Here is a 24,061-nt window from a genome sequence, read left to right as displayed (position 1 = left end):
AGTGAAAGAATTCATTTAAATAAATATTTGCTATTGAAACAGCCAAACTGACTTGGGTTGCCAGAGATGTAAAGCTGTCATTTTGTAAATCCAGAGATCTTCTACCGCCCAGAATAATTGTTTAAAAAACCTGTTCCTGGAACTGTGACGGGCTGATTTTTTTAATGTGTGTATTTTTTTCTTGCTCTGGCTAATGTATATTTAAAGAAACAGGCTTCTATAACTATCACTGCCTTCCAACAAGAATGCTATAATTTTATGAATTCATATCTTTCTCTAACTTTGGGACCCTGATTTCAATTCATTTTAATAAATAGTTGTTGTGACAATTGTTTGCTTTTTGTAGTAAGCACAAGTAAATTATTGGAGAAAAAAAAAATCCATCAGTGGGACGTATTAATTCTGTAATACCTTTTATCTTTCTGTACTGTCCCTTTTAAAAACTAGTTCTTAAACCTGTTAACATAATTTTGAACACTTTATGTCAGAAAATTTCTACGTAGTTTTCAACAGAATGAAGAAATAGGACCTCAATTTGGATTGAATTTTGAGCTTGACTTAGCTTTCAGTATTTGAAGCAAAATCATTCATCTACCAAAACGGGTTCCTTGCCTTTTATAGCTTAAGGCTGTAATGAAGACAATGCATCACTTTTGTGATAATTGCTTGAATTACTATTCCAAGTGAATGGCCCACTTGGGTTGATCTCTACTTTCCGCTAGTGAAAAAAGGCAGCTTCTTTCCTTTATCTACTTTGTACCTTCTGTGCCACACTGAACCCTTCTTCTGAGACCACCGAAGTGAAGTAAGACTTCACTTGGTTTCAGGTGGTCCGTGTGCGAGGCAGCAGAGCACCTGCATGGGCGGGTGACCTTTCCGCAGCATCCTCTCCCACCTCCATTGCTGCAGCGCTCCTGCATGGGGAAACCCTTGCAAAATTTGCCTTACACGATCTGCCAAGACAGGTTCACCATCCATTCCTTCGGGGACAATGAAACCAGTGCATAGGAAACGTGCGCGCGCACGTGTGTGTGTGTGTGTATTCCTGTGTAACCCAATGCTGGGGGGAGAGGCCATGCTTCCCCCAAAGCCACACAGATGAGGAGCAGCGGGTGCTCCGCTGAGGGACTGATCCAGGCTATGGGCACCAGACCTCTCTGCAGAACAACCCGCTTGCTTTTTTTTTTTTTTTTTTTTTTAAATTTCTGCCCATGATAGGACAGAGGGGGAAGGGAGGGCTGTGGGTGGGAATCCAGGTGCCGATTTCTTCTTCCAGCTCTCATCTCTGTGGAGAAAAGGGTGGTCTTGCACTGAATGACTGTTAGTGAAGATCATAATTACTATGAAAAGCTCAGACACTGCCCTTTTTAAAAAAATATGCTTTACTAGTATAAGAAAAAAATTGTTACAACACTTTTGTGAAGATACTGGAGGCTTGGGTTTTAAATAAAGCATATTTTCTTAAAGCTATTTCCAGACCAGCATTGCTAAAGCTCTAGAACTGAGATTGTTTAAAATGAAAAAGTGACATGCATTGATAAGAAGGAGACTCCTTTACATCAGCCTACAGTTATTTTATATTGTCTTTTCATGCACAAGAGGGGAGCTGGAAGAACTCTTGTAGTTTAAAAAACTGTGTTGTTAATTAAAAAGGAGGGTGTGTCAAGGCAGATGAGTTAATATAAGAAAAAAAATCAACCATGTTGCAAGTCACTGAAAAAAACCATGCATACATGGTTGCAAGATAAAGCAGCCCATCTGTGTAATTTACATAAATTATACTAGTTCCTAGCAGTCCCATACAATTGATGCAGCATCTAGAAATTAGCAGAGCATGGGGAGGTCCACACCCCACCCTGCTTGTTACAGATTTCCAGTGCCTGGGAACTGCGGATGTCATGGCGGGGACACCACGGGAGGAACAAAACCAGTCACCAGGGGCTTCTCTCTCTGGTCGGGGTGTGCTTTCCCTTAACAGCCCTCCTTACCCTTTGCGCAGATGCACTTAACCGTTTCACCCGCATCTTCTGCAGCGCACAGAGTGGTTTCCCATCTCTCGTCTTTGCCCCCTCTCTAGTTGCTTGCTGCCTTGTCTGAAGTCCCCTGCATCCACCGCTGTGGGGGTGCGCTCTGCAGCCGCACGATCGCGGTTCGGTTGCGTTGCGCCTTTGCAAAACTCTCAGGAAGTTACTCCTTTGCCATACCTGGATTCCAGCACGTGTTTTTGCCTCTGATGTTCTGCTGGTTCCTCCAAGGGCCCAGTGATGATGATGGGCAGTTTGTTGGATTTTTTAAAAAAAAAAATATTAACTGCACCATTATTTGTAGGTAAATTTTGAAGGCAAATAGCCACAACAGTGATGTTATGGGCCTGCTGAGCTAGGCTGGGGAGCGCAGTAAGCTTGAATGTAAATGTGCCATTTTACATTTATTTTTATTAGCACATCTTGCGGGGAGCGTGAAGTTTGTGATTTTCAGTCTTATGTTGGCTTTTTCAATGTTTCTTTTCCACCGTAGTTGAGATGGATAGCCTTTCTGAACTATCCCAGCAAGGTGCCAACCATGTCAACTTCGGTCAGCAGCCGGTCCCAGGGAACACAGCCGAACAGCCTCCATCCCCTGTTCAGCTTTCTCACGGTAGTCAACCATCAGTTCGGACCCCGCTTCCAAACCTGCACCCTGGACTTGTATCTACTCCCATTAGCCCTCAGCTGGTAAATCAGCAGCTGGTAATGGCCCAGTTGCTGAACCAGCAGTATGCAGTGAACAGACTTCTAGCCCAGCAGTCCTTAAACCAACAGTACTTGAACCACCCTCCTCCTGTTAGTAGATCCATGAACAAGCCGTTGGAGCAGCAGGTCTCAACAAACACAGAGGTGTCTTCCGAAATCTACCAGTGGGTCCGTGACGAACTGAAACGAGCAGGAATCTCACAGGCAGTATTTGCACGTGTGGCTTTTAACCGAACTCAGGTCAGTAGTCTTCTTTCTTATTTTTTTAAAATCTAAGAGTCCCTTCTTTCTCTCTCTATTTAGTTATTGTCACCTTTTAAGTCTCTCTCCTCATTTCTGCCTTGTCACGTAGCTCCTGTGAAGGAACCACACTTCCTTGCAGGACCAGTGTCCACATTGACACAGCAAAGAAATCTTCAGTGATTGGTTTGTGGCAATACCCGCTGTTCTTACAGACACCTTGGTTCCTCTCCAATTGTGACGGTTTATGAATATCTTAATCGTTCCTGGAAAGGACATGAACAGCTCTATGCAGAACCATTCACCCAACAGATTGCCTTTTGTGTTGCAAAGGTATACCCGTACTGACCACGTGCATGCACTGAACAACCTGTCATCTTTTACAGGTGTACCCGAGATGGACTTTTATTCTTGTTTGTGTTTATTTTAATTATTTTCTAGTGAAAGTCTTAATAACATCTTTTCAGGCTTCTGAAAAGATTAAAAAAATAAAAGCTTTATTTTTAGATCATCTACTCTTTTCATGTATTTTTGTAGTTTGTTGCAAAAACAGTAGTTGCTGAGATTGCCGATGTCCACGTCAGAACATATACTTCAGCTCTTCAATGCAGAAAAAACTAGCCCTAGCAAAGCTGATAAGTAACACTAAAATGTGTTATTTTTTACACCTGTTTTAGAAGCTAACCCTGTTATAATTTATTCTGCTCTATGAATTTAACTTAATGCCACGTTGCATGGAATTTAATCAAGCAGAAATTATGGAAGAAGTGTCAGTATATCCAATGCAAATAATAAGATCTCAAAATTTTAGAAGTCTGTTTTAACAGAAAATAAAATAGGAATTTTTTTAAAAGGAAATAGTTAAAAAAGACAGAGGTAATTTTGCTTTGATTCCACATTTTTAAACTTAAGGAACAAATATTTGTCCATTGTAGAATATAGTAAAAAAAAACCAAACATAATTTGGGTTTGTCTTGAAATGTTGATGCTTCTCCCTGTATAGCTTAGAGAATAAAAATTCTGTTTCAAATGCACTGGTACCAGGTTTGAATCAGCATGTCAATTGTAATCGTTCTGAATTATTATTGCCTTAAAAATTTTTACATTCTCCTTTAGCTAAAAGAAAGTAGAGTCATGGTGTGAATACTCTGTAGAGCTCTGTGTGTGTGTGTGTGTGTCTTTCCTCTTAACAGCAGTGGAGGTTTTCAAGATCTGGGTCTTTCATACCAAATTTCATGGGATACATGAACTCATGCAAGGATTACTTACGTAAGTTAAGTTCAGGCAGAGTCAGTTGTTATATTTACAAATAAGTGACATAGAGTTTCGTTTAATACAATGTTTAATATTTTAACTATTGATACTATAAAGTATTATAAATATGAAATAATAATAGTAGCTTCAAGTTACCATGGTTTGCAGCTGCCATCTTACCTGGGCAAAAAGCTGAGCAAATAACTCAGAAAATAAATAGTTTATTAGATATTTACTTCTTTCTCAGACTTGCCTAAAAGCAGCTTGTTTTCTCTCAGCTTCCTCCACCCTCCAAAGTAATTTGTTCATTTTTTGTCAGCTAGTTTTGCATACAGCTTTTGGTGTCTGTCATTTGTGCATGAACAGTATTTGTTACCTGAAATACAAGGACAATTGGTTCTGACTGGACATTGAATTTATATGACACACTATAAGAAGATGCTCTTGAGATGTGATGAATGCAACTGTAGAACCAGATTTCTAGTGCAAATACTGATTCCTGTTTACTATATATTTTTCTTACTACAAATGTTACTAAATATTTGTTTGAAGTTCAATTCTTCCACAGACGTTGTGGTTAACCATCTTGGTACAATGTGTTCAAAGTGACCCAAAACTGGGAGGAAACCCCAAAATGAACGTTGAAAACAAATCCCATGAACAGATATGAAATATATATGTAATATATTTTGGCAATTTTCAACCAAATCTACTTGAAAGAACACAGAGTAGTATCCTTATACCCTACAAATTGTGTTAGCTAGTCAAATGAGTATTTGCAGTTAGCTACATAAGATTTTGCAGTATTTGTTATGTATTGTGGCAAACGTAGGGAACAGAAAGGAAAAATACTAGGAGCCTAGGCAATATTAGCCTCAGTGTTGCCAAGAACTATCTCAGCATACTTTTAATATGAAGCGAAGCCCCATTGAAATCCGGAGGAGTTTGTTGTAGGCGCATTTCACCTTTGCAAAACTGAAAATTGTTAATTGTACCCACAGTAACAGCTAATGTCCAAGTATAAATACAGGTAGAGATACCTGTGATTCTTATAATAAAGCATTTAAATTTGTTTTGCTTGCTGTACTTCGAAATTTATCTCAGGTTATTCAAGGATACATCACATTTAACTAAAATTAGGGCAGCACTTTAATAACTGACGTTATTTAGATGTTATTTTCTAATATTGATGTAATATCTCTTGTCTTTTTTTTTTTTTTTTTTTTTTTTTAGGGAAGTGAAAATGCTTGTTTAAATTCATCTACTGTTTTCTGAGATAAAAAGCTAACTCAGGCTTACCACTGACATTTTTGAAACTGTCATAAGCATATTTGAGCCGTGTCCAGGGACTATATCATGCCATCAGTTTCTGAAAGCAGATCTCACTGAAGTCGGTTAGGAGTTCTGTGCAAAAAACCCCCGATGTCGAGATACAGTCTCAGATGAGGGGAGAGATTTGCTTTCAGTGTAAAAGTTAAGGAAGGAAGTGAACTATAAACTAAGAGTAATTTAGCTTAATGTTTTGGCAATAAAAATGGACTTTGGTGAAACTGTCATAAGCATATTTGAGCCGTGTCCAGGGACTATATCATGCCATCAGTTTCTGAAAGCAGATCTCACTGAAATCGGTTAGGAGTTCTGTGCAAAAAACCCCTGATGTCGATATACAGTCTCAGATGAGGGGAGAGATTTGCTTTCAGTGTAAAAGTTAAGGAAGGAAGTGAACTATAAACTAAGAGTAATTTAGCTTAATGTTTTGGCAATAAAAATGGACTTTGGTTGAATTGGCTGAAGATGTTGGCACCTCTTGTTTTACAGACTTGTGTTCTGCAATATGAATACAGAATTTGATGGGGGTTTTGGGTGGGAAGAGGGGGTTCTACCAGCTTAGTGTGGTAATTCAACACTTGGCCCTAATTTCCAAGAATTTTTGATTTGGGGGAAAAACGTTGACTAGAAATACTTCTGCTTCCTCCCAGCCCAAAGGAAAGAATTTGGTAAAATTACTTCTGAAAACTAGGGTGTCTTTTTTTTTTTAATTGTCATCTATTTATGAGGCAGAAAAAAACCGTCAGCCACACCTCAGAAAATTGAACAGGTGTCCTTAATATCTTCTTGGATAACTTCCCACCTATCCTTAACTTCAGAATGGTAGTTTCAAAAATGTGTAGTTCTCAGGAATGTGCCTTGCAAAGTTTAATTGAAGAGGAGTCCAGAAAGCTATAACTTGAATGAAAATTAGCATCTATCCAGGCACAATAGAACAATTGTTGTAGGGAGCAGAAGTGGTTTTGGAGGATGGAGCACCTCTCCCCATGACAAATTTCACAGTGGTCCTTCTAGGAGGGCTTCAGAGCACAGTGGGGTCTGAAGTGTTATTTGTCCTTCAGCAGTTGCGATTCCAGTTCACTGGCTGCAAAGAAACAAATTGAATCCTGTTAGCACCTCTTTGTAGTGCACCATGGAAAAGTTTGTTGAGTCAGGATTTGTGCTAGCAGATCCGAGTTTCACCTCAAGCATGGCTACCAAATGTGTGTACCACTCTATATTTGCTAGGGTAATTTCAGGAAATTGAGCTGGTTATGTTTCAGTTGCCGTTTGGCCGAATTAATAAACGTAGTATTTTTTCCAGCTGATGTCAGTGCACTGTGCAGGCACCTCCGCTCTCTTGAAAGAGCGAATTCAGTTTTTTCCTGCACTTTGCTAGTCAGAAAATGGCATTTGTCATCAGCTTACTAGCCTGGGTGGCACCGAGCAGCTGCGGGGTGACGGCGCCGATGCACCGGGGCAGCCTCCCAAAGCGCGGTGCCCCGCGCCAGCCTCTGCCGCAGCCTCCCATCAGCAGAGAGGCTCAGCCGGCCCCCCCAGATTTGCAGTTAAATCTGGGAGGTTCTCTACTCTGTTTTGTTCTTCTTGAGAGAGCTGGAGCGGAGCATCGGCATTTGTTCGGCTGAACCACCTTCGGAGCCCTAAACAAATAAACAAACTCCTCTACCGTTTCTGTTGTGTGCGTTTGTAAATGTAAACATGAGTCAGGAAGCGGAAAGCTTGGGTTCCCACAGGCAAGTCTGACATTTGACTTGAAGGCGTAGCTTAACCTGGTGCATGGCAGGGTGACATGTATGTACGAGCAAGGAATTGTGTTAGTCATGGTTGTGGTTGGAACTGTAACTCGGGGCTGCCTGTCTCTGTTTGTGTACACTTTCAACCATAACATTTGCTGCATGAACTCGGGTGCTGCTGTACGGAGGTGACCTCTCGGCTCCATCTTCGCGAAAGGAGGGGGAGTGCTTTTTGCTGCTTTTGCCACGTCTGACTATTGTAATTTTTCTTCTTCCCACCAGTGACAGTTTTTCATCTCAAGGTTTTTGAGTACTTCTCAGTGTTTCTGCCAGATACCTTTTCTCTCCCCCTCCTTTCTACTTCACCCCCATGCTTGTTTAAAATATTAGCTGCCAGGATACATTGCCTTTCGTTCATGTGTAATGCCTTCTCTCATATGTGAAAACTTCTGTGTATTTAGGATTGTGCTCATGCTAATTCTGGGCGATTGCTATTTCGAGGGAGAACGCTTGGATGCAGTAAACGGCTCCGTGTAATTTTAAAACAAAATCTAAGTTTACACAAACCACCTTCTCAGGCACTTTTTTTTTTCTTCCACTTTGTCTTTGGCACACTTTATTTTCCAGTAAAATGAAAAATGAAGATGGATTATTCAAAATTGATAACAGTAATGGACCATCATGTAATGTTTTATTGAATTTGAGTTCTGTAAATTATGTGGTAGAGAGAAATTTGCCTGCTTAAGTATAACAGAAATTGCCACTGTATTCATATAATTCTTCGTAGTGTAATTTAAGAAAAAGCACGCTATCCATATCACTATTGAATAAAAGGTAAAAAGGTGCTATTACACTATCATGACAGCTCTCCTCTTGCTACTAAGCGGCATAGATAAATGTGTCTGCTTATAACTTACTTGGCAGGGATCCAGGCTTGTGGGTGGAGCTTGCGAATAATCTTCCACCTGGACATGGGATGGGAGCACCCTGCAACAGAGAGGGATAGCGTTCAGGGATGTGCTGCATGTTTTGGGGAGGTTTGGGCAAATTGCATTTTTCTTCTGGGAGCTTTGAAGTTTTATCAGGCTGATAAAATCTATTTGAATCAGCGATTACGTTCAAACAGGAGACAAACTGGGGGCCAGACTGGCAGTGTTTTTGTTCACATTGGCAGACACTTTCGTTTATCTCCAGTTTTAAAGAATTCATAATTAGCTTTTGAAAGCCCTGATAATATTTATTGAACATTTTTGTGCAATTAGTAATGAATTAGACTTGTGATGATCTGTAAACTTTCTTTTTTTCAATGGGACCTGGTAACATTTTAAGAAAATACATATCCAGTGAGAAAAGAATACAGGGGAGGAACAGAGAGGAGGACTCTCAGCCTGATGGTGTTTATAAGCTCTGTGCAAAACAGTATTTAGCTTTTATGCAACCTGAGGTACAATATCAGAAGATCACACCAAGACTTGTATCTTGGCAAACCAGTTCAAGCCTGGTAAAACGAACAGTAAATCTCTGCACATCAGCATGGGGCAGGATGTGAGAGCTGATGTTTTCTTTCTAGGATTTTTCCATTTTACATCTTGTCTAACAACCTTTAGCTGAAGTTTGGTGCTCAGAAAATTGAAGCATATGTAGTAGCAATGAAGTAATATTTGAAGCGGGCAAACTGTATTGTAAGACTTTGCCTGCACCTGGTACTGCACCTTTTTTTTCATGTTATTTCCTCACATATTCTGACCTTTAGGTTCAAAGCTCCTAGAAGCAAACGCCTCCTCCTTGCCTTCTCCCCACTCTCTCATCTCCCCTCCTCTCTCCCCATCTGTGTCCTCTGCTCTGCTCCCAGCTCATGCAAAGAGTCATGGCAGTGATCGGGGAAGGAGAGGGGAATGAATACTTAATGGCATTTCTGATCACCAAGAGGTGTCCTGCAGCAATGGTTATACTGACAAACCCAGGAAAAATACAGAAACCAATTTTCTTTGTTTACTTATTTCACTGAGGGGAGAAAAGTTATACAAGAAAAACAGCCTTTTCTGCTTTTTTTAGCTGCCCACTATGTGGCAAAGGCTTGTACGAGCAAATATTTTCTATTATGGCTGAAGTATTTTTCAAGGACATTTCCTGTGGTTGACAGTGGGCTGGCTGTTAGCAAGGAGTCTCCTCTCCTGCCAATGATCAGTCCACTTGAGTTTAGTTTTTCTTTCTTCTTTTTAATCCTGGTGTGGTTGTTTTCAGCACAGTAGCAGTCAGAAATCACATGTGTTTACACCTCCATCATACATCCTGTGCTCTGCAGACAGCTTTGCCTTCAGTGGCACAAAATCATTTTTTGCCTCCCTTGGAGGATGGGTTGTGTAACCCTACCACTGACAAAGAATAGTAACTGTGGGTTTGAGTACTCAGAAGTAGAAAAAAAATGGTAGACAAGAATTTAATTTGCATATTTGCTAATAAGTAAATTCATTATTAGACTAATCACTAAGACAATTTTAAAACTTATACTCCACCCAAATGCCACTTTTGTCTGTAACTCATTTGTTTACCATCTGATAAAGACTGGATACCAGAAAAGAGGAGGGATGAAGAATAGTGGTAAAAAAGTATCCTGCAGGATTTTTTTTTTTTTTTTAAATCCTTGTCCAAATTATTTTTCATGCTTAGTGCTGGAAAGACTGTTTGTGTTTTCCATCCCATTTCCCTCTTATGTGTGGAGGAACAGACAGGGCCATGAGGACCACACTGACCCCAGTGTAGTGGTTAGCACCTCCGTCCTCATCGTCCCTGAGAGATGGAGGGGTGACGGGGCGAATGCAGAGCTCAGAGCTGCACTGGGTGGGCTCTGACCCTGCCTAAGCACAGCTGCCTGAGACCAGTGGCTCTGCCACAGCACCTTTGTTAGGGTGCTTTTGCCCGATAGGGTAGGACCTTTGGGAGAGGTGACAACTCTCTGTGAGCATCAGACTTCCCTACAGAGGTGGCAGGACCTGATGCTTGGGCCGTAGCTTTCTGTAGCACTCCCTTAGGAATGGATAACTTCAGTCAGGATTGCCTCCCCCTCCCACCCCGCCCTTCACCCCTCCATTAGCCCAAATAACAACATTCTTTAGGAAAAGAAACATTAGGTTGTGTTATTCCTTTAAAATTACATCCATGTTCCCGTGTTAGACTAGCGATAAAAGCCTACCATACCAACCCTCTCCTTGTCCCAGCATGGCAACAGCATTTATTCAAAAAAGAAGTTCACACTTGCTTTTGCAAAAGTTAGTTTTCTTATCACCGCCTTGTTACTTCAAGACAGTAGAGCATTTTGTATGCCTGACATATTTAAAAAGAGAATTTGGCAGGGGGGAGATTTCAAGAACCTGTTGACATTAAAGTTCTAGTTGCACTCACAGGTTTATAAATATTTCATCTTTTAGAGTAATTAGGTGTCCCAGACCGCCAGGCCTGCTCCATTGCTGAGAACCGAGATGAAATGATTACGTAGGAAACATGGTGTGGTCTGTACAAGCTGCTGGCGGCATGCTATCGTCTGCAGCCTGCCCATCTCTGGCTCGCTGCTACGGATGCCCTGTATGCTGTTTTCCTCCCACTTCCCCTTGCTCGCTTTTATCTGTCGTTGCTGGACTCTGAAAGTGGTCAAAGGACAACAACGATGGTAAATGGACTTAGGAAATGGGACCTGCACAGCAAGTGCTCAAATAAATAGCCCAGGCGATGGACTGGGTGAGGATTAGGGTTGTCCTAGTGAGGAGAGGGGGACGGTGGGAGGAGGAGAAGGGCAAAGGAGGGGGAGCATCCAACAGTGAGTTTCCTCACTTGTTGTTAAACTCCAATATACAACTCTCAAAATATTGACTTATAAAAAATATGGACCTGAGTCAGTTAAGCAGTACTTTAGGAACGTTGTGAGTTTATCGTCTCAGACTAGTTGTGAAATACCACTTCCTTTCAAAAAGCTGTTTAAGTTGCTAGAAATGTGGAAAGCCGTTTCTTTAGGTTGGCTATGTGTTTTGTCTGGGAAGCCTGAGAACACGCCAGTGTCATGCCTCTGGACTATCTGTATTTCACTTATTCTTAACGTCTTGTGTTTGTCTGGCGACTGTGAAAGATTTCATGGCAAGTTAAGCCAGTAAAAGGAAGGAGACCTATTAGGCAGATTCAGTTTATGTTGTATGGAAAACAGATGCTTAATAAAATTAAGGGTACAATTGAGGCTCTCTTCTCTGCTACCTAAATTGCCATTAATATATTCCTATGTGGAGTGAATAGTGCATTTGCTGCTCTCGTTCTCAGCCCAGTGGAAAGAAGAAAGAGGACTGATAAGCAGTGGCTTTGCAGAGCGCGGTTTTACAGGCACTTACCTTGGCTAACTCTCCAGCGTATTTTTTTTCCTCCTAGGCTAACTCTCCAGCATATTTTTTTTCCTCCCTCCCTACAGGGCTTGCTCTCAGAAATCCTCCGAAAGGAAGAGGATCCCAAGACTGCCTCGCAGTCCTTACTGGTAAACCTTCGGGCTATGCAGAACTTCTTGCAGCTGCCAGAAGCCGAACGAGATCGAATTTACCAGGACGAAAGGGAAAGGAGCTTGAACGCAGCCTCTGCAATGGGGCCCGCGCCTCTCATAAGCACACCACCCAGCCGGCCTCCACAAGTAAACCACTCTCTCTGTCTTCTGCATTTGCTTGTTGTGCTTTCTCACTGTCCTGCTGGGTGATACCTTTCTTAAAAAGAAGAAAGCTTTTACTGTTGCATTTTTTAAATGCTGGTAGAATCATTATTTGCAGTGCATATCACAAATTAAATTTAAGAAATATAATGGATGATAGTAGCAGTTTATTACTACCTATTTTCTCATTTTAAGATAAATTCTATCCATTATGGCCCCTACAGAGTTTTTTGCTTGTTTTATTGAGATACGAGCTTTACTGGGCCTGGAACATGCTGGCTTTTAGCTGTCTTTTTCTCCTATAATTCTCAGGCGTTGTTTTTAATGTTAGAGGTTCAAATAGGGATTTTGAAGGATTTGGACCACTAAACTGAGTGTGAATGAAAGCAGAAGTATGAGTACATCGTATTGCCTTAAAAATTATCTTCCAGAAAATGAACAGGTAAAAATAAAGGGATGGGGGAAAGAAGACTCCATCCCAAAAAGCTGGGCACGCTTTCACTAGGTCGAGCTGCTGACAACTGGGTAACATAACAGGCTTGCTATATCCATTGCTCTGAAAGATTGGGATATGTTCATTAAAGCTTCATTTAGTATTTGTTCAAATGAAACGCCTATTGATTTCTGTAAAATCTAGTGGGAGTGTTGGTTTAACTCTCCCAAAATTATGAAGTTTGATAGAGTGGGATCCAGAAATTCAATGGTGTAATCCTTGTATCTGTCAAGGGAACTCTGATGCTGGTTTTAGGGTATGTGGGAAATATAGGTGTGAGCCATAGGAATGCATAGGTTTTCCACAAAGAAGAAATGTGGTTGTGAATGAAACACTCCAAAAAACAGCATACCTTTTCTGAAATACTCTGCATTGCTGTGGCTCAAGGACACAGCATAGGCTCAAGTACCTATGCAAGGACAAAACAAACTGATCTACAGATATGTGGGAATCGTGCAGTATACACAGTCCAGATTTGCTATACAAAGCAAGACTTTGGGATTGTGGGAATTTTGTGATGGTTGAGTGTATAAACACAGAGCAGTTTTTTACTAACCAGGCTGAGGCATGTGCCTATGACTGTATTCCGTACCCATTCTGAACGCTATAAATTCCTCCAGGTTATTTTTCTAATTTTCCTGCAGCTAATGGATGCTAAGGACCACACTGAAGTAAGGAATAACAAAATGGTAGGAAAAGGGAGGACAGAAGATCACTTTGACCTGTGGCAGTACTTTTCACAAGGAGAGAAAAAATTTTTAGCAGAAAGAACAGACTCTGCTAATGGTCTAGTTTTGTTATCATTAACTGAGTTTAGTCTGTGAAATCCACTACAGATACTCTTCAAGATAAAGGATGAGAATCTATTTACATAGTAATGCTTTAGTGGGAAATAGTTAAATACAGATAACTGTGTTTGAAATAACATTTGAGTTTGTTTTAATATCTGTACCTGCTCCCACAGCCCAGGTAATTCAGAGCAAAGGCTAACCCTCCTTCTTAACTTACGTCTTTCTGCCAAGGTAATGTCTCACTCTGTCTCAAGTGGTCTTGGGCAATTTCACAGCTAAAGAACAGAGTTAATTACAGGACTTTCCAGAAGGATGTCGAGTCAGAGGTAGTCCTTGTATTGGTTTTAATTCACACTTTAAACTGTATAAATCCCTTGCAGCCAGAAAGAAAGTGAGACTTAGGGGTTTTCTTAACTGGCAAAACATACTGGAAGTCCCAATTTAGGGATTGGGGGGGGGAGGATCTATCTGTCTCTACTGTGCTTTTGTTCATAATTACATTTCGTTTTTCTAGTGGGAGTCAGAAGTATAGTTAACCTCATCGCGACAGTTCAAAGTGGAAACAGCATACGGTTTTGTTTTGATCCTTTTCAAAAGGAAAACAGGCTGACAAGGAAACTTTCTATACTAATACTTGAGGTCTACAGAACAAAACAGTTATTTTTCTAGTTGTTATATTGTTCTCTGTCATTCAGCAAAACATATGCACTTTACCTAGTGGATGGACTGAGGATGTAGAAACCTCTGAGTTGGGATTCTGTGCGACCTTTTTACATGTTGCTGGCATTACCCACCTATAAACGCATGTAGCACTTGCCACCTGCTACTAAGTGTGAGCTCTAAGTTTGAAAATTGAAATATCCGTGTTGGTAACATAAGTACAATACTTAATGCTAGAAATAATAATGCAATTCTTCTAGTTGTTGCACTGGCAAGTATAACTTTACAAATCATAGCAGAAATAAATTATAGTCAGGATACTGCAAAATTATTAATGCAAACTACTACTCTGATACTCCCCCAAAATGTCCACAGTTTATTGAATATTTGATACTAAGGAAATAAAACTACTAGCGTCCTTACTACTAAATTTATTATAAGCAATTATTTAAAGTTCACTATACACGAATACAGCATAATATTTTTCTAGCTTAGCTGTGAGCTTCTTGGATAACTATTGAAAGACAAAACAGACCGTTTATCCTGACAACAGAATTTACGCAAGAGCCAACGTATTTAATATTAAATCTTTAGACCAGTGTAACATTTGAAACAATTAAACTATGAAACCATGAAAAATGGGAGCTAATATGCCACACATGAAGGTTTATTTTGCAATTGCAAGTTATCAGTTTCAGAAGGATGTGAAAATAAACATCCTGAAAAGGATCTATTTTGCATTTTTGTGTTGCCAACTGGTGGCCAGACAGTAGAGCAGACTTAACCATTTAGCAGCTGAGCTTGTTCTGTGTGAATTTTGCATACTGTTGCATGCAAAAACAGAAAGTGTGACCTTGGAGGTCTGATAGGCTAGTAGGAACTCACCAAGCATAAACCCTGGTGCGTGAGTTAGAAGAAACTGTGTTGAATTTATCTCATTTTTACAGCATTCTTACTAGTTGCTACTTGAGCTAATGTATCTGGATTGTTTCCAATTCTTTTTTGAAAGCCTTTAAGAAAGTCTTTGTCCCCCTTACTTCTCCCTTTTTCTCTGACTTAAACAAAACCCCAAAATCTTACTTTTTTTTTTTTTTTAATTGAAATCATTAGCCTCTAATGCATGAGCTTTTGGGATACATATATAGCCCTCTAAGCTGGTCAAGTTGTAAAAGTCTGCTGCTATCTTCCATACTGGTGGACTGAGTGCGAGGAGATGGCATACACAAGAATTTTTCCCTTGGATGTTGTTCGTCTTGCCACCTCCTGGGGCAGAAGCCTGTCTGTCAGGCTCTTTCCTGGGGCAGTGGAATTTATAAATATTAGCATCTCCATCAGGTAGGTACTGCATGGAGACATAGTTTAACCTCTCCAACCTAGAAGGAAGGAAAAAAGGTCCTTTCTTGTTCTATTTCTTTTATTAATTTTTTTTTTCCCCCTCTTCAACACCTTCATCTTGCAGATCACCCCACAGAGGTCCTTTCTGGGTATCCCTAAGTCAAGTTCAGAGGATAAGTCTATTATACGTTGTGTGGGAACAAGAGGATGTGGGGATACTTCAGAGGACACTGAGTGTGGAGCTATGTTCAGAGTGGATGGAGTTCCCCAGGGAGGTGCTAGGGATGGCCTCTCCCTCTCATTGGGGCAGTTCGGGGGTTGGGGGGAAGAGGACTCCCTCCTCCTTAGTACAGCTTGGGGGGAGGGTGGAGACAGGTGACCAAGTCATAGATTTTCTTTTCCGAAATATTTTGGTTAAAGCTTGTTAGCCATCCTACAGTTATGAATGCTTCCTTCTCAGGACAAGTTATCTCCATTTCAGCAGAACTGAGGAAGAATACCTTCTTACCACCCATATTGCCCAAAGAAAATTTGTGGTAACTCTTGGGGCCCATCATCATCCTGTGTAAAAACAGAGTACGTGTAACGTCGAGAGCAGAATATAATTTTAACAAAGCAATGTTTTAAGAAGTATCCACAAATCTTGCATGAGTCATGGTTCTGGGTACTCAATTGACAAAAACGTTCATTTTCATAAATATAATCCTGGCCTCCCTCTGACTGCAGATAAGATACAGTTCCTTCATGCTAAAGCAATTTCAGCTTGGGTCCCAGAGATAGGATGTCACTCTTGAAAGACTGGTCTTGAGGAGGACACTGCTTTGCTGGTGTTTGAGGACCAGTCAACCTCAGTTGCAAGGAGCTCTCGATAACACCAGCTCCCATGAAACTTGACGGTGGAGCCCTAGAGTTCACACACATGCACATGTCATACGTCACCCCCAGCAAAATTTTTATTTTTAAGTCTGCAAAATTTGAGATTTAGGTTGATAGTCTTTGTGCCAAGTTGCATTTTAATGAAAGTAAAAATGAACAAAATAATAAATGCAACCCTCTCGCCCCCCTGCAAAAACCACCATGGACGAGAGTTAATGGAAACCCTGACACTTAACTATAACTGCACTTCCAGGCGCCACTGTAATAATGGAGTAGTAAACCTTGTCCTGATAAAAGCTGTTCTGAAAGCAACAGCATTTATTGTACCTCCTGTGCTATTTGCAGAGCAGAACTGAAAAGTAGTTTGTTTTGCCTGGAATGAACTACTTTATGAATTTTAATGTACGATGTAATATTAAAAGCTAAACCAGGATTAAAGAAGATTTTTGTTCCCAAGCTAAAACAGTACTTATGAGAATGTGTTATAAAAGATTTTTTTGTTTCAGTTTCGATGGGGAAGAAATAAGCTTCCATGTTTGTGAAAACCTTTTCAGATTGGTTATTCCTTCTGTAACAACCTGTCCTTTGTTTAGGAAAATTGAATTAACCCAGAACTTCTTGCTACTGTAACCAGTCTTATTTGATGAGAAGATATATATCTGGGCAGGCCAGGAAGGGATGGATGTGTTACGGGTTTTTTTTTCAAGTCTTTCTAAATGACTACATTGATTGGTGATAGGAGGATGGCCAAACGAGTTTCTGATTCTCAGTGTGTTGTGTTTGTAAAATAATGCTCCCCTGTTCAGTTAGTGTTTGCAAAATCTGGTTACTGTCAAAAAAAACTTTAGCTGATCTGTGGTTTCTTTCCTAAACAGAAAATGTGGCTGTAAGTGTGGGTGGGGTGAGAGGTTGTGCTTAAGTGTGGATGAGATGAGAGATTATGTTTTGTTTTGTTTTTCTCTCCAAAATGAATACTTTTTCCACCTCCTCTCCCAAGTCCTGAAGTTGCACTGTTGGGGGCTTTTTTGTTTTCTGTTGGGTTTTTTTGAGGAGGAGGGTGTTTTTTCAACCCAGCTTCAAACAGCTTCTGTCTTGAACTCAATTCTAAATTCAACACAACAGCCTAGATGCTTGCTATGTATAAATTATGAAACAGTTTTATGTATGGATATTCTCCAAGAGGTTAATTAGCATTATTGCATGGAATTCATCAGACCAGAGCAGACCAATGGTCCATCTAGTCCAGCCACAGTCTATACCTGATCTTTGAAGAGAAATTGTTAAGAGGCGGGGGAAGAATTTTTATACTTGGCCAATGATGTAAATTGGAGAGGGAGAGGATATGACTGTGAACAACATCTTGATAATCCCCAAACCCATCATTTTATGACTTTAAGACTTTCATTCTCCTGAAGCTCTTTGGGCTGATATGGCATTTTGATGCAGATATTAGTGTTTTCTGTTGTTCACTTCCTAATTCAACATCAACAGAAGGCAATAGGGCAATAGGAGTCATCTCTTTTTTTTTTTTTTTCAACTTCAGTGACATATTAGATGCTGTTGAGTTTGTTGTACCTGTGTAAAGATAGATGTGATTTGCCACCAGGATGAGGATTTTTCAGTAATTCCACTGGGTTAAGTGCATATCCATATTAAATTGGGCATTGAAAAGTGTGGACCAAGATACACAATTTAAATTAGGTCTCCAACGTGGTGTGTGAGTCTTGGTTTTTGATGATCTGGGTGTTCACAGCTCGGTTAAGTGGTGTATGAAGTACTGCTACAACATGAAGCTATCTTTTGAAGCTGAAAAAAGCTTCAAAAAAGAGGCATTTCAGTCAAGATCACAAGAGCAAAGTGTTTCCTTCCCAAAAGGTGCCATGGACTTGTGTATCCTAGCTGAATACCTTCATCTTCTCGTCTTCCCTTCAGGACCCTCAAAGATTAGTTACAAGTTAGAAATATTTCTTTGGGAAGGACTGAAATAACTTTGCCAAAATTTAAACCCAAGGTCCAAGAAGGTGTGTTGAGAAAGCCATCACTTTTTCATTTTCTTGCGGCCCCATGTTGATTTGCCCATTGTGAGGCATGCGTTTTCCCGCTCTGCAATGGGAAGAAGGGAGGTTCATGGTGCTGCTCCTCACGCTGCCCGCTGCCAGATGCCTCAAATATTTTTGAGCAGCCATGGGCACAGGCTTGGCCATCCTCTATTGCGGTGTCACCTGTAAAATGCCACACTGCAGAAAAGGAAATGCTTCACTCTCCAGGTCACAGCTATGAAGTACCAGTTGTTTTCAGATGAAAGCAAATCATGTGATAAACTGTATGCCACATTCTGGGATTTTTCGTCGTTTCCCTTTTCATTTAGGACTCCTGTTTTCAGACACCAGGAAGTGTTAATGCCTGCCAGAAGGAGGCAGGTGGAAATGTGTGTGGATGCCTTGTTCTTGCTGGGCTTTCGCCCCTTGCAGCTAATGGGCATGTGTTAGCACAGCTCCTGAAAAGCCTGATAGACAAATCAGGCTCAGCAAAAGTGGCATGCACTCCCAGTTTCTGGGCTAGATTATTTTATCTTAAAAGCACTATGGAGGATAGTTAACACAAATTGAGCGTGACATTTCTAGGAAAAAATGGGCTGATGATTTGCCTAAGTACGTCTCTCACCCAAACCCTTTGACTCTCGTATCATGAGACCTGTGACATATGAAAGCTCATAGAGAGTGAGATTAGAAGGTGAATTATCATGTTGTCATGATTTCCTTTTGAACCTCAAGGGAGTTTAGAGCACAGGAAGATGCAGAGTTGCACTGGATTAAACTGATAGTGAAAGTGTGGTTTTAGACACATACTTAAGAGTATGCTGAATCACCCTCTGGAAGTGCCAAGCTCTGTCCATTAGATTTAGAGATAGCCTGAATGACTAACATAGACTAGACGTGTAACTTCTGAATGGCTAAAGTAATTCAGCTCTCAACAACCTCACTATGAACCAGTAGGTTTGAATCGAAATCTAAAGGTTTGATTTGCATCATCACCTTGTGGGTTCTTGGCAGAAATCCAGTCTGTCTTTTCCTCTGGTCCACTTTAGGATTAGTCGTCCATTAGGTCCACTAATCTTGGGCAAGCATTGCAAGAGTAGCTGCTAAAGAAAGACGTTATCCTTAACTATTGAGAATATTGTAGGATAAGCTGAGTACCTGCTGATTTTTTTGTACCTCTCAACTGATATTGCAGAAACTGCACTGTAACCTTGGTGGGATGATTCTTGGTGTTGAAACATCACTTCCAACATTTCCAGAGGATGAAGGAAAGGATAGTCTTCTGCACATCATGTCACTACTGATGTATTTTTTGTTGTTTTCCTTAATGCTGCAGATGCAGCGTAGAGGTGGTAGTGTAATCATTTTGTCTTGTTTTCCTGTTATTTTTTTTTTTAACCTGGACTGCAAGAAGAATAAATATTTGATGTATGTAAGTGAAATACAACTAGAATTAATCGTTTTAAGAAAGCCCTATCTTGATTTCATGAATGAGTGGTTAAAATATGCACTATTCTAAATTATTGCTTTCTTAAAAACAGCTTAAGAATTAAACTGATAATATAATATTTTTAAAAGTTAAATCTAAAGCCACGACTTTTCTACATTATCATGCATTTGAGTGTACTGGACATAAGGCATGAATTAAGTTATATCTGTCAGGTTTCTATTTCATTAGAGATTCTTTTATATGCTGCACTTATAATTTTCACTTAATTTGCGTGGAGGAAAGAAATCATGTAAGGATTCACAAGTCTCTACAAGACTGTTTGACAGGTTTCTACCTAATTTGTTTTATGACATTGAAATTCACAGTGGTCAGTTAATGATAACTCATATTTCAGATGCACTCACTTGTTACAGTATGCTGAATTTTCTTGTTCCCCAGTTGCCCGAACCACGGATAACTTATAATGTTAAGTCTCTGAAAAGCTGAAAGAATATCAAAGCAAGATTGAATAAAAGGAATAAAATGGAAAGGGGAACTACTTGGGGAGGGAAAGAGAGGAAAATAACTTTTTCATAATGAAAAATGTCTCATAAAATATATTTTCTAGGTCAAAACTGCTACTATTGCTACAGAGAGGAATGGAAAAACAGAAAATAATTCCATGAACATTAATGCTTCCATTTACGATGAGATTCAGCAGGAAATGAAGAGAGCTAAGGTGTCTCAAGCACTGTTTGCAAAAGTTGCGGCAACCAAAAGCCAGGTAAAGTTCCCAGGGCGCAACGGCCTCCCTGTCCTGTGTGATTATTCCCCCTCCCCAGTTTTGATCTGTTTCTGTGTGAGTTACAACGAGCAGCCAGCCTGGTACCACAGCTCGGAGCTCCTTGCTGAGTCCAAAGGTAACCTCTCGTTACCCTTGACCAGGCAGGATTGAGAAGTGGCTTCCCGAGACGCATCCCTCCCTCTTCCTTGCCAGTGAGATGCTTTCGTTGTGCGCCCGTGGGTCTTGCGCAGCTCAGAAAGCATCAGGTTCATCAGTGCTTAGCTGGTGTGGACGTGGCAAAAACTGTGAGCGAGCTCTATGTATTGCTGCCGAATTCATCTCGAGGCTTTGGTGTTTTGCAATTGCATGTGCTGTAACGAGGAACTCTGGGGTTCTGGTTTTTGCAAAAAAAATTAGTCAGACCCACTGGTGAGTCTGTGCACAGGAGGTGGGGCAGCATTGTCCAAGTCAAAAACAAAAATTAACCCCAACAAATTATGGTTATACAAGTTACATCTGAGAAAACATGTATGATCTTTGTGGAATACGATGGCTGCTTGGTTACCTGCGTGTGTGCATACATATATATGGCATATTCAGTTTTAAACTTTGTTGTGTGGTTTCCTATTCTGTTTTCTTCAACTGAAGAATTTCTGTCAAGTTTAGTGGCAGGAGAGGGAAATCAGCAAGCACTTGTTGGGTGTGATTATCGTAAGTGACATGTCTTCTGAGAAAGATCACCGGAGTATGCAAAAAGCATTGATTTAAGTGAGAATGTACTCAAGAAGCAAGTAAAGGAAAAACATACAGAAAGATGGGAAAGACTAGAACCACGGTTATACCAACGCTTGAAAGAAATGGTAAAGGCACCAATGCTTGCAATGTTGAATTTTCGCATTAGATTAAAAGTTAAATCCACTTAGTTACTATTCCTTTACTTTTCTAAAATTGCTTCATAGAAAAATACAGCATCTTCCAGGGAAAGCTGGTAATGATCAGTTAGACCAATGTTTCTTGGGCCGTCAGCATTTTAGTGCTGGTTTTAACAGTCTTTAACTTTTGACTTCTGCGTTGTTCACATTTTGGAGTTTACTCCGTTTCATTGTACAGAAAGGATGTTGTCTCTTAAGTTATATGCTGTAAGGAGCATTTAAAGGGATATTTTGGAAATGTTATATCAAAATGATTAAACTCAAGCTGTGGACTGTAAAAATTATAGCTTTATAGGCCACATGCCTGCCTACCCTTCAATCACTGTCAAAGTGATAATTTCTACAATAATATGTTTCTTTTATTGTTGGATTCTAAACACCAAGTGCTGTTTAAACATTAAACTGAATTGTTTATGTTAGTGCCGTACTCAGTGTGTCATACATCAGGCCACTATAATCTCCCGTGGAATGTAAAAATTCTGTCATGAATCATGGCTTGTATATCGGAAATTACTGTAATTTTGATTGGAAATTACAGGGCTCTTGAAATGTTTCTAATTATGATAGAATGTTACAGCAGCTTCCAACCTGTGTGCTCCTCAGATGTCTTTATTTACATGTCAAGACTCAGGGTTAGAGAACTGTCCGTTTTCTAAACCTTCCTCTTTCCATTGCAGTTCTCTGCAAAACTAAGGTATGAAGCCAATCTATCGGTCCACATAATTTTGATCTGATCTGATTTGTGTGATAGTGCATTTATTTAAGTGTGTAGCCTTAAAATTTCTAGGTGGGACAGCTCTTCCCATGCTGACTTTAAAAGGGACAGGTAATCAAAGTGAAGCACAAAAGCTTCCAGAGGATGCGGTGCAGTTTTTTTAGAGTATCGGTAAAAAATTCAGATTTTTGTACAAACTTTGCTACCAAGTATAGAAAACAAACATCACCAAACACATAGTTATTTTCCCTTTTGTTATGGAGATTATGCCTGTATTCTCAGAAGTTATTTTTCTCCCACATTTAAGCAATGTAATATTAATTTATGTATTAAGCAAGCTTTCAGGTCTGTAGTTAGCCAAAGCACCATTTGCTGTAGAAATCGACTTCACAGAAGTAACCTCTTAGGTAAACTGAATGTGTTGGGTCTTCTCTAACCAGTTGACTACTAGTCAGCCAATCAATAAGTTTTAAATATGTAGCAAAGCCACGTATATTAGAGGAGATATCTGTCTTGTAAAAATTCTGCATTGGAGCTTGTCAGCGGTACAGACAATTATTTCTTGGGGCAAAGAAGTCTCTCTCGCACAAAAAAAAGGCTTGTTCAGACATATTCTTTGAGAGAACCTCTCTTGAGAGAGGTCCGTTGTTTTTTTTTCATTTGGGGATATTGGTTTCCCACTCAGAACTGGAAATCCTGGGATAATCACTTCCAGTTATACGGAAAAGTCTGGAGGACACATATTAGAAAATGATGCATTGGTTAACAGTTTTGTTTTTAAACATCACAAAAATTGAACGTTGCTGTTGTTGTCTTATTTTGGATATAAAATCTTGATTAACTGCTGAGTGTAGTCTGGACTTAGGGTACAAACCAGTATGTGACCTAAAGCAGCTCTGCCAGTGGACAAAGGTAGATGTTTGCTGGAGGGCCTTTCTATTTTTTTTTTTTTTTTTTTTAAGGAACTGATTTGGGTCAACATTAGATCGGGTGTCGAAGCAGCCAGCATCTGCAAGGTGGCTGGGCTTGCCTGAGCCAGGAGACTGCAGATAATGTTCTGCTGACTAGAGCACTTTGTACAGAAGAGCTATTAAATGATGCGCTACAGAAGTTTCTATTTAGGTAGCACCGAGGTAAAAACCGAGCATCTTCCCTTGCGCTGTGTTAGTGCCTTTGGCAAGAGTTACCTGATTGATGGAGGGCCGCATATGGACCTGATGCTCAACAAACCAGCTGGCTGCAGGGGCTCGGTGCAGCAGCGGTCATAGCGCAGGGCAAGGAAGAGGTGACGGGAGCAGGAAGAGATTGCAGTGATATTAGTGAGACCATGCTCTGGCTTAGGTGAGCGATGATTTGCGTACTTGTAGTTTCACGGTGCACTTTGCTGGCGGCTTGTTGGCTTTCCCAAAGAAAAGGGACTATTTGGCACGTGGGTTTGAACGAGTTTGGGGGCTTAGCTGGAAGATTCCTTCAAACGTTGAATTCTTTTCCCATATAGGAATGTATGCATCCTGTATATTTTTAAAATGTCTGTGTTTTTAAGGATCGATATATTATCTGCAGAATAAATTGAAATTCTGTTAAATTCAAAATCTATACTTTAAAGGTTACTGTGGTTATACTGAGGAGCTGAGGAAGATATTATAATTCAAATTGCTTGAATACATCGTATCTTTGGGGAGTTTTAGAATTGCAATTGGCAAAACACCTAAAGTCAGTATTTAAAATCTTAGATTTTTATTGCAAGTTGTCTGCCCAATAGGTCTATGTATTTTTTTGGTAGGTTATGTTGAAAAGAGAGCTTTAGAAAAATACATGCAAATGGAAGACAGAAAGGTTTACCAAGTGCTTTGTGTCTGCTCCCAGGCTGTTGTTTTTTAGTGGTAGAACGGCAATACTAACAATATTGTTTACTAAAATTTAATCAACACACCTGAATAAGTCAAAATGAAAAGAATCCACGCATATATAAATTTGTGTGTTATGCGTTACTTTTACAATTTAATCATATTGGGTTTTTATTAAATTTATAACCTGACAG

General features: G+C 40.1%; 1 protein-coding gene across 3 annotated transcripts in view; it reads left to right on the top strand.

The window, feature by feature from the left end:
* SATB1 (SATB homeobox 1) overlaps window positions 1-24,061 on the top strand; it is a 77,107-nt gene that overhangs the window by 28,950 nt on the left and 24,096 nt on the right. For all 3 annotated transcript variants that reach the window (XM_009288599.1, XM_009288597.2, XM_009288596.2), the window contains 3 exons: window positions 2,518-2,972; window positions 11,739-11,951; window positions 20,218-20,373. In XM_009288599.1, coding sequence (XP_009286874.1) covers window positions 2,518-2,972; window positions 11,739-11,951; window positions 20,218-20,373 — 824 coding nt within the window. The remainder of the gene's footprint in view (window positions 1-2,517; window positions 2,973-11,738; window positions 11,952-20,217; window positions 20,374-24,061) is intronic.

The sequence above is a fragment of the Aptenodytes forsteri genome, unplaced genomic scaffold (assembly GCF_000699145.1).
Source record: "Aptenodytes forsteri isolate BGI_AS27 unplaced genomic scaffold, ASM69914v1 Scaffold9, whole genome shotgun sequence".
Taxonomy (NCBI): Eukaryota; Metazoa; Chordata; class Aves; order Sphenisciformes; family Spheniscidae; genus Aptenodytes; species Aptenodytes forsteri.
This window is presented reverse-complemented; position numbering and strand designations above follow the sequence as displayed.